This window comes from Panonychus citri, unplaced genomic scaffold (assembly GCF_014898815.1).
Source record: "Panonychus citri isolate SS breed McGregor unplaced genomic scaffold, ASM1489881v1 Contig00138, whole genome shotgun sequence".
Taxonomy (NCBI): domain Eukaryota; kingdom Metazoa; phylum Arthropoda; class Arachnida; order Trombidiformes; family Tetranychidae; genus Panonychus; species Panonychus citri.
Genome location: NW_026515543.1, coordinates 941,564 through 953,043, shown reverse-complemented (window position 1 = coordinate 953,043; position 11,480 = coordinate 941,564). Strand labels below are relative to the sequence as shown.

The window sequence follows — 11,480 nt, the reverse complement described above, 5'->3', positions numbered from 1 at the left end:
GGTTGGGAACAAGGAAAACAAATCAAATTGTTATATCGATTTTTTTTAATTATCACTTAAATCTGATTGGTTTGTATTGGGTAATCTGTTAATTGTCAATAACGATTAACTCAGAAATGTCATCGCACTTGATTCAATATCTAATTTACCTTGGAAAATGTTACAATTACATTTCTAGGAAGCAAATAAACAACAATCAACCTTAATTGTTTGTGTCTTCCCCAACATCGTCAATCATTTTTAACCCTTTCTCTTGATTACAATAAACTTAAAAATGGGGAATTAACTTTTCCTAATCAACTTACCAACCAACAATTACTATTAAATTTTATTATTACTGTTCATTGACTTTGGAGAAAAATTTTATAACAATTAAATGTTATTATTAAATAATAATACTTCATACGAATACACAATTAAATCAAAGAGAGAGAGAGAAAAGTTAATTGTTTTAATATGAAACAATACGTCAATGGCAACGTAATAGTAGTAGGTTGACCTTGTCCAAATTAAATCACTAAATTTAATCACAATCAATCAAAAAAGAAACTGAAAGTTAACTAATTTACCCGAAGAAAAAAAAACCCGAAAAAATTTCCGAGGAAAAATTAACGAACCTCAAAGGTAAAACTCTCATAGTAATTAACTAATTCTGATTGATAATAATAAGGTTTTAATGATTACAATTTAGTAGCTGAATAATAAAATTACAGGAAAATTACCTAATCAATTAAATTGAATAATTAACAATTAAAAGTTTCTGCAAAACAATAAGCTTTACAATCAATTTGGATAAACAAACAAATAATGTGAAAACAAAACAACAACAATAACAACAATTTACTGATTGTAATCAAAGAGATTCATTTAAACCAAATTAAATTATGATTCTGGTAACAAATTGATTAGTTAAATGTAATAGTGATTAAGATAATTAACAAGTCAATATCTTCTTATTCTGGGAAATCCCGTTGTCACAATAATTAACATTTTCTCAGGTAAATACAAACTTATAATCTAATTTGCCTGAGGGCTAATTTTTTAATTCCTAAATCTTGTTAGTTAATTTTTTTCTTGATTAGTGATTAAGTTACTAAATTTATAAAAAGAATTTTTTTTTCCAACGAATTAAATAGTTAAACATCAATGAGAATAATTAATTTTACTCGTTTCTCGTTTTTTCTAGTTGATTGTTGATGGAATAAGAAAAAAAGTTTCTTTCGAAAAGATAATTAAATTAAATAATTATGATTACGATTTTCCTGGTTTTTGATTGTTGATATTTTTAGAAAAGAAAAATTTTCTTCCATTTAATTATCATTAAAAAATCGTATTTACAAGTTACTATTGAAACTTTTATGTTCCCAGTGTTTGTGTTACATGGGATTTGATTTGTTGCACGATTACAATTTGTTGATTGTTGATTGTTGATTTAATTGCGATTGTTGATCAACACAATTAACAAGAGTTTTTCCTTGAGAAGTTTTTCTTTTGTTTCACTCTCTCTCTTTTTATCCAACACTTGACAATATTTTTCGATTGATTTTCTTGTTAATTGTTGATGTTTGATTGTTCATTTTTTGTTTTTTTTACTATTTAAATATAATATTTTATGATTAGAATTAATTTTCATTCGAGATTGATTCTCACTGATTTGTCTTCTTCTTCCATTTGTTGATAACCAATTTGTTGTAAATTGAACAAAAATTAATTCGCATCTAAATATATGAATTTGTATTGTGATAATGTTTACCGAATTAAGAAAATGTGAGATAACAAATTTAACATTGCAAAGTAAAGTTGATTAATCTTCACGATTTTCGGAAACATTTTTAATACAGTTCATACAAAAATTGCTTAATTTTTTTTTCTTTAACATGGACAATTTGATTGTTAGCATCACAATTAGTATATAATATATATAAAGTTGATTGTAAATATTATGTGTGTGTGTGTGTGTGTGTGTGTGTTTGTGTGTATATGAAAGGAGTTTGTGAGTGGAGAAAGTAGAAGGAGAAAGAGAGAAAGAGAGAGAGAGAGAGAGATTTATGTGAGTATATTTTGTTGTTATAGTTGTTGTGTTGGTGTGTTAGTCAAGTGAATTAACGTATGAATCTGATACATGATCAGCGTATTTGGAGAAACGAGTTAAAATAGATTGAATTCCTTGGATGTGAAGTTTAAGTAGATTAACAATGTATTCAGGTGAAGATTCGGCGACTGAAGAAGCATCATTTTCACGGGATTGATTTGGTGCTGAAGAGGATGATGAACAGCATTCAGAATCTGAATCAGAAGCAGGTGAAGAAGATGAGGTTGATTCATCATCAGAATTTCGACTGAAACTGTTAAGTGAAGAGAAACCATCATCCGATGAGCCTGAACATTTACATGAGTGTAACTTTTTACTTAACCCGGTAAGATCACCTTCAGCTATCCTTAAGGAGCAAGATGATGATGAAGATGATGAGGCTATCTGATTAGAATTATTAACATTATTAGTTGTAGAAGAAGATGAAGGAGTTGTTAGAATTGAAGAAGGTGAAATTGTAGTAATGCTGTTGGTTATCATGTTGTTGGTGGTGGTGATAGTTGTTGGAGAATTACAATTAATGGCAGAAGATAAAATATTGGCAGAAGAAGAAGAAGAAGAAGAGTTTGAATTATCATCATCAAATCGAGCTATTGTTAATTCATCTTTTAAACGATTTAACAATTGGTGTAGAGTTTGAAGGTCAAAACAGTCGGACAGGTCAGGTGAAGAGGAAGAGGAAGTAGCTTTAGGTGATGAACACTTATTTAAATCAGTCAACATGGAGGGAACCAGAACAGTATCATTCATATCATCAACATCTCGGACAAATTTACAAATTGTATGTATAAAACTAGATCTACTTGATCCAAGGACCACAGAGGTTAAATCATTTAATCTTGATGATGACATTATGTTGGTTTGTGTATGTGTGTGTAGTTGTGTAAATAGTTGATGAGTGTTTGTTGGTGTGTGTGTGTGTATAAATCACAAAATTATCAATATATATAAAATTAAAAGGTGTGTTTGTGTATATAAATTGAAGAAAAAAAAACGCTAAATCGGTTGTTGTTAAACTAAATCACAAGAAGCAAATGACTGGAGAGAGAGGGAAACATTTTGTTTTTATAAACCGAATTTTTTTTTTCTCCCGCGCATGCGCAGTGAGTTTTTTCTTTTTTAAAAATGTTCTAAAGAGAATAAAAAAAACATTCTCTTCTCTTTTCTCTTCTTCTGTTTATATAATAATAATTTCATTGATTAATATCATTGACTGTCCCTTTCCCCAAAGGTTTGTATTAACTTGATGATAAATAATTTGTTTTAATTGTTTCAAGGAGATTACATTGAACAGAATTTGAATCTGTTTCTTTTTCTCTTCCAGTTATTAAATTAACTTTGGATTTTAATGATTACTTGTTTTTTGTTTTGTTTTGTTTCTTCATTTCCAATGTAAAATAATCGGAAAATATTTAACCTTCTCTCTCTCTCTCTCTCAGTGTTTTAATATTTTTCCTCTTTTTCTTTTACTTTCATGTGATTACCATGGATTGGATTACTTGTTGGATACTAATCGTTGACTAATTGTTGCCATTGATTGTCATGGTTATATTGTCCATGGTAAGGACATGATGTTGATTAACCTTTTCTCATGGATTTTCTGTTGATTGGGCTTCCTTTTTCAATCCTTGAATTTGTAAGCAAAAAGGTTACAAACATTGGGATTATCACACAAACACTTATCTATATAATCAAACAGGGTTGATTGTTGAAGGTAAATTGTGATTATTAAACTAGATTAATTAGTTTTCTTCTCTTCATTTTCCTTAGATATGGTTAATTTTGTCATTGGAAATTACACAGACATTGGATTTGCTTTTTTTTTCTCTCTCTCTCTCTCGTTTTTTTTTGCTTCTCTTGTCAACAATTTGGATTCAATTGGATTTACACCTTTAAATGATGATTAGTTAATGATTATTATGTTAATCACTGACCATGAACCACACAAAGTGACCTTAATTTTTTTTTCTCTTCAAAGTTATATTACTTGATTACATATAATAATATATATTTATTTATTTATTTATATATTATATATGTATGTGTATGTTTATAATCTGTTAATAATTATGATTAGTATATAATCAGTTAGTTAACTTTCAAATCAAGTCTATTAAAAGGTAACTCTTAAAAAGTAAAAAATTTTCTTCAATTAATCGTAATTAGAAGGTCACTTTAATCATGGTTTTTCCTGATTTAATTTTCAGTCTTCCATTAGTTTCCTTACTATCCCCTTTTCTGTTATTTTATATCATCAACATTTTCTTAATCATCATCGCAATCAACTTAATCATGATTAGTATTAGATTTTCGGTTTACCTTTTCGTTTTCGTTTTCGTTTTTTACTTATACAATCCAATCAATTAATTTATCTTTCTCTTTATTTTCAGATTTGAAACAATTAACACCCAGGATTAGTTTGCAAACAAAAAGAAAAGGTAATAACCTCAACACATACGAACCTCAATCAAAAGCCCCTTGTAAACTTGTTAACAAATTTGATTCCATTAATTAATAGTAATTTTGTAACAAAAGCAACAATTTACTATTAATTATGATCATTTTATCTGAAATCTTGAAGAGAGAGAAAAAAAACTTTCTCTTTTTTTTACAAATTCGAGAAAAGTTTTTTTCTTCTTCTTCTTCTTCAAGGTCAATTCCTGATTAGTTTCAATAAATCAATTGATTGTATTGTATGTTATCAATGGAACCTTCCAACGTGAAAGTAAAAGTAAATTAACTTAATTGCAATTAACTTTGCACTTGATCATCAGTCTCAATTTTCATCATTCTTGATCTTCATCATTATCATCATCAAACTCGTATTCAGGTCAAATGTGAACATTTAGAAAGGGAAAAAACAGATCAAAGTAAAAAGTGCTAACGGGAAGATGATGATAATGATGAGAGAAAGAAAAGAAAGAGAGATTTGAAGATTAAATTTTTCGTCTTATGATAAAGAGAGAGAGAGAGAAAAAAAAAATTAAGAAAAATCGAAAGTGAAAGTTAATAGAAATTTAGGTAAATCGTAAATTAGAACTTAAAAACTTAACTAAGGTCACGTTTCGAAAAAAATTTCTGGCCTGGTTATCGATTTCAGGTCTTTTCGATTGATCTTTCAAGTATAATTTAAGATGTAAGGTGTGCCGATATAAGGAAGAAGATGTTTAATCATCTTCTTTAATCATCCTTGCCCTCACTCTCTCTCCAACTAATCAAAATCATCTTCTCTTTGCTATTAATATCGTTTTCGTTAATTGTTGACACCTTGAACTTTGTCGCCAGGAAATGTTACATTTGAATTGATTTTCCTTTCCCTTAATTGTTTCCATTTAAATTTCTCACCAAATTACGATTGATTTAAATTTGTCCAAAGTAAATATTGTTAATTGTTCTCGTTTGTTGTTGACAATTAATCTCTACTGTTAAATCTGATTCTGGCCGTTTAATTGTTGTTCACGTGGTGAAATACAATTTGATTGTGCCAATGATTTGATCACGTGAATTTGATTGATCTTAAATTGTCTTGATTATCTTTTAATTGATAAATTGATGATGATTAAATATATACACTTTGGAATAAACCAAATCTATTATTATAATTAATATTATATTTAGTTTATTGATTTATTAACAGTTTAATCATAAACACTAATCACATACACACACACACATATAAAGATCTTAATTGTTGATAATTGTTTGTTAGACTTTTGCTTGGGCGACTTTAATCACGTTTCTCTACTGCAACAATTAAACTGATTTAGATTATTCAATTTTGTCAATTTTCCGTCAAACATTATTATCACTGTCACTTAATTGTTAACTATAAACACTAATTAGCTCAATCATCAATTTGTTGATTAAAGGAAAAGAACAAGAAAAAAGTTTTGATCAAACTTTCTTATTATTATAATAATTAAATTTTCCAATCAGTTAATTGTTGGAAAATATTATTGATTTAATTAATAAGGAAACTTGTTGAAACTTTAAATTAATTTGATTAATCAAAATTCAGATCATCTTCTTAATTGTTGAGATAGTCAATTGAGAAATTGAGTAAATCGAAACTTTTAAAAAAAAAGTTTAAACAATTAAAACATTTTCTACAACAATTAAGGCAGAAAAAAAGTTCAATTGATTAGTGAACCATTTAATTGTTACACATTTGTAGTTTTCATAATAAATTGTCAACAATTTAAGTTGATTGTTTGTAGACAAAAAAACCAAACCAAAACTTAATCATTGGAAAACTAATTCATTTATGACAATTAAATATTCAACTTTAATTGTGACTAAATTAACCAGATGCAAAGAAAGTAACATAATTAACTAGATTTAAATATTTACCATTATAACAATTAAGTTAATCCTTGAAAGTTAATCCATTTAAAGTTATTAACCAAGAGTTGAAACAATTAAAAAAAAAGTTATTAGTTAATTACAATTAAACAGGTTATAGTTAGACTATGATAGTGGCAATGAAAATTGAAAAGGACACTAATTAAGTTAATCATCTTAAATCACACCTCTTTTACTACCTAAATTGTTACAATTAAAGCACAAAAAAATTAAAGGTCAACAAACAATCAAAAATCCCAAAAATAATCAAAAAGTTTAATTGTTTGGGACAAAAATGACTAAACATCAACAATGCCATTGAAATGGTTAATTAATCATTAACAATTAGCCATAAGCACAATTAAATTAACTTTTGGCTGGTTGACAGTAAAGTGTTTGATACATAAATTGTGATTAACTTTAATTGTGCTAATTATCAGATGGATCAACTGATTATGAACATTTAATTACAATCAAAGAAAAAACAAAAAAAAATCTAATCCTTAATAACTAATCAAATGTCCTGAATCAAGGAGTTGATTAAATTAAATGAATGATTAACAAATTGTTTCACTTAATCATCAGCATAATTTGAATAATATAATTTAAGTTTTTGTTTTGCAATCAACTCATCTGATCAATATCAATATCAACTTTGATTGTTAATTGTTTAATTTAGTGAATCAAATTAAAATTACAAGTTAATAAAAAAACTTTTTATTCAATTTGATCAACTAAATTATTGAAAATTATGAGAAAAAAATAACAATTAATCAAATCTAGATGATCATTATAGTTTAATCATTTAAGATTGAGACTGAAAAAAGTTAATTATCATTTCTAATATTGATTAAGTAGGCTAATTATTTGCTCTGATTAACAATCAACTAATCAATTTTTTCCCCTTTAAAACTTTAAATCATTTAATCAGTTGTTATTTACGATTTATCAATTAATTTCCTGTTATTTCATACCAATATCAAGAAAATAGATTACATATATTAACCCTTTTAATTGTGAGGAAATGTTATTTCAAATTCTGAATAATTAGTTAATTGTTGTGGAAAAAAAATTTTCAAAAAAAAAATTCTTCTCAATAAAAACCACGAGATGGCGTTGATTGTCTATGGAGGGAAAGGGTTACCAATTTAATTTGATTCTTTTTTTAGTTAATCAGTTAAATCTTAATCACTTTCTCTTAATTTCTTTAAATTATCTTACCAATTAATTGGGATTTTCCAATTTGTTACCTTCTAATTGAAGTTTTTCAAGTTTATCTTTTCCACTTTACCTCCAAAATCTGATCAACGGGAAAACATTGTCTTCACATTTACATTTCAATACATTAATTGTGATTATCACCAATTCCTTAATTCAGTTTGGCTCAATCACCATAATCTAATTAAACTTTAACTCTCTCTCTCTCTCTCTCTCACTCAATTGAATCAGGTTCAATTGAGATTAACATTGCTGGTGGTTAAATAGTATCATTTCTGTCCGTCAAAATGTAAGTAAATGTTGTTCAATGTAAAGTCTAATTAATTGTAACCTTGATTAGCTCCTTGACTTTGTGTTTTTGGGTTTTTTTAAACACTTAAATTAAATTTTCCAATATATTTATGTATATTGGATACGACTGTACATGTACATTAATTAACTCACGTTGATTAGTGTGATTAGTTATATAATAATCCATGTTGATGATGATTGGTTTTGTTGTTGTTGTTTTTTCGTGTCTTGAAAGTAAACTAACACCAAACAATTAATCAATTTTTTTTATTGATTCTCATTACTATTAACTAACTAACTGATTATTTGTATATAAATAAATATATTATTTAGTATATGTCAAGTATTTAGGAAGAAAAATTTAAATTTAGTTTTTATTGTTGACGTTTTATTGCTATTAAATTTAGTTAGTTTCGTACTTACGATAAATCAAATCACAATTGCCAACAATTAACTTCTAACACCAACATATTGATGATGATATTTTGACAATTTGATTGCTTCTAATTGTGTTTGTTAACATTTTTGCTAAGCCCTTGAGCTAATAATGATACAGTTGATTGTTTAACTTTTTTATTTGAGAAAAAAAAATCTAATTGTTTGCATATTGGTAATCACAATTAACCATGAAATGAGAAAGGGTTACACTCGGAAATCAATTGATCAACAATATTATAATAGTTTAACTACTTGATGATAGTTAATCATCAATGATTATTAATCATTTATTATCATCAAGTCTTAATTATCTTGGTTCAATTGTTAATAATGCTAAGGCCGATTGGTGAAAATAATTTTCTGATTCATTGTAATTAGACAATTAATTTTGCAATGATTGTGATGTGATGATTATTGTTTAATTAATAACAATTAAGGAATAGTTTTTAATTCATCTCAACTCAATAACTAATAACAAATTAATTGTTTCTTTATTTTTCCCTCAACAATTTAATCATTTTCGGATATTTAACCTTCGGATTTTGTTGGACAATTAAACGATCGGATAATAGGCATTCGTTGCGAGTCCACATAAATTGTTCAGGTTTCTCTGTATTCGGATATAACCAAATTCACCCCAACTTGGACCAATGTTATTCCGCACCAACCAGTAGTCCTTATTTTCATCTCGACCATAGCCGACGATGGTCACCCCATGGAACAAATCTCGAGTTCCACATTCAAGGTCATTGAAAATTCCCGACGAATATAACCGGAAATTACCAGCACCATCCATCATGGTGGAAATTGGTCCAACCGTGGCCACAGCTCGTTTCAACGCTTTTTCCGTTGGTTCAACCCTTCGATAGCCCTTAATTGTTGCATTTACCATTGATAATCCATAATGGAAACACTCTCGTCGATAACCTGTAAATGGATAATCCTTTTCTCGAGGTAATCCCAGATTATTGATCAAATATCGATAACCATCCCTAACGGTACCATTTAGACAGCCCCGTAACTCATTTGAACCAAATGAACAATCAATTAATGCTGCAACACTTAGAGGAGTTAAACGTCCAGTTAAATTGAACATTTGACCCTCGATCGCATCGACCACCGCAAAAGCCCAACCACCGCGATTACAGGCCTTTACATGTCTCAAATCTGAAATCCAACCATGATTGCGCCAATCAACAGTCTCTGGCAAATCATCATCATCATCATCATCATCACGATTGTCATCAATTACTGAAGAATTGACAATCGACCCTGATTGTTGTGTTACTTTCAATCTGCTATTTAATTGTTGGCCTTCCGTCAATTGATTGAAATCGTTACTACAATTTGGTGTTTCCTCGTCTTCCTGTTTCAATGAAATGATAATCATTTTTTTTCTCTCACTTGATGATGTGTCAATAATTAATCAATTAGAAAAAAAATTGCTAAAAGATAACCTTCAATTGGGTACACACACACACACGATTCAATTGTTGGAATCAATTAATTGTAACTCTGTTACTTGAAGATCAATTTAACTCTTGTCTAGGTCAACTTTCAATGATTGGAATCGATAAAATCAAATGGATATACATAATATGTATATAATATTATTAATCCAAATAACTTGCGGGTAAATTTTATATCATCATCTTGATAATCTTTCTCAATCATCATGAAGGTAATCATAATTATCTTCATGATGATGATGATCATGAAAAGAGAAAGTGTAAAACCTGAAATGGATTTAATTTGGTTTCATCTTCATCTCTCATCTTATCAACAGTTGATACCAGATAATAATGGTTATCCTGATGAAAAAACAACGAAAACAACAACAACAATTTGTTAATCATGATATTTGGAAAGGTCAATTAATGAAGACAACTAATTGAATCAAGAAACCCGGAATTATCAAGTTAACCTTTTTAATATATCTCCTGTTTACTTAATGTTATTTGGTTAATCATCATAATCATCATCATACTGGTGGATACAGTTTAATTTGTTATTAAATTGTTGTTAATGTTAAAGGCCAACAATCAACTAAACTACCACCAACAGCAACAACAACAACAACAACAACACCTTTGACCTCGCAAGAGTGACAAGTTATATCACTTTTACAATAATAGCTTGAAGCTAATTGTTGGTGAAAGTGAATAATAATAATAATCATCATCATCATCAAATGAATGACAATTAGCTGGAGTTACAATCATTAGGTTGCCCACTTGAAGGTTTACCCTGAAAAAGTGAATTGAATCAGAGTATTTCTAATCACAGAATTGAACTCGTTGGGTTTACTCTATCTAAGGTCGGAAAATCTCAGGTCAAAAAAGTCCACAAACAAATTAACGCAATTAGAACCAAAAAATCACTCAATTATTACCATACAGCTCAATGGAAAGACTCAAATTGTTCTTGATTGTTTGTTTCTGTACAAATGGTTAATTGTTGAATAGTAAAAGTAAAGAAAAGAAAAAAAATTTAACCAAATCAACTGAATCAGGAGAAGCAATTAAAATGATCAATAGTAAAAATTACCATTATTTTAACTGTTTAATTGTCGACCTTTTTTTTTGTTGCTTCTATTTAATTAGATTTAATTATTTGTAACTGTTGTGTAACTTACCAAATCAGTGAATTGATTAACTGTTAATTGATAACTTTCTAATCCACGAGCTGCTTTATCATTGTGATACTTAATTGTTTCCAAATTGTTGAGAAACAATTGTCTCCTTTTTTCATCTTCATCATTGGAATAACTTTTTGAATATTTAATCTGGTTTGGTGGGAATTAATTAGAAATCACAATCAACAATTAACATTATTAATTCTTACCTTATAGTTAATCCATTGGCGATTAGAATCAATTTCAACTGATGAACATAAATTGTTGTAAATTGTTACGATTGTCAAACAATTAACTAGGAAATTCACATTTAAATGGAACATAGTTCTCTCATTGCTGTCAACTAATTAACTTCACTAATTAGCTCATCATTTTAATTAGAAAAAAAAATTGAAAAGGTTAATTGTAAGTGTTTCTTTTTTCCTTGAAATTTTTTTTCCAATGATTAACTGATTCTCGTTATGA

The 11,480-nt window shown here is 27.9% G+C and overlaps 2 protein-coding genes across 2 annotated transcripts; both read right to left on the bottom strand.

Moving 5' to 3' along the window:
* Positions 1-1,780: 1,780 nt before the first annotated feature.
* LOC128393168 (uncharacterized protein DDB_G0271670-like) lies at positions 1,781-3,140 on the bottom strand. The gene has a single exon (XM_053353291.1). The coding sequence runs from the start codon at positions 2,942-2,944 to the stop codon at positions 2,090-2,092; it is 855 nt and encodes a 284-aa protein (XP_053209266.1). The 5' UTR covers positions 2,945-3,140; the 3' UTR covers positions 1,781-2,089.
* Positions 3,141-8,777: 5,637 nt separating this feature from the next.
* LOC128393432 (procathepsin L-like) lies at positions 8,778-11,435 on the bottom strand. Its single transcript, XM_053353619.1, has 3 exons — positions 11,225-11,435; positions 11,016-11,165; positions 8,778-9,746 (listed from the first exon to the last, which is right to left on the bottom strand). The coding sequence occupies exons 1-3, from the start codon at positions 11,336-11,338 to the stop codon at positions 8,934-8,936; spliced, it is 1,077 nt and encodes a 358-aa protein (XP_053209594.1). The 5' UTR covers positions 11,339-11,435; the 3' UTR covers positions 8,778-8,933.
* Between the last annotated feature and the right edge of the window lie 45 nt (positions 11,436-11,480).

Excerpts from the sequence above, each read along its gene's own strand:
- LOC128393168 (XM_053353291.1), bottom strand. The coding sequence starts at position 2,944 with ATGTCATCATCAAGATTAAATGATTTAACCTCTGTGGTCCTTGGATCA.
- LOC128393432 (XM_053353619.1), bottom strand. The coding sequence starts at position 11,338 with ATGTTCCATTTAAATGTGAATTTCCTAGTTAATTGTTTGACAATCGTA. Across the intron at positions 11,166-11,224 it reads GCCAATGGATTAACTATAAG|ATTAAATATTCAAAAAGTTA; the intron begins GTAAGAATTAAT and ends CCACCAAACCAG. Across the intron at positions 9,747-11,015 it reads TTAATCAATTCACTGATTTG|GAAGACGAGGAAACACCAAA; the intron begins GTAAGTTACACA and ends TCATTGAAACAG.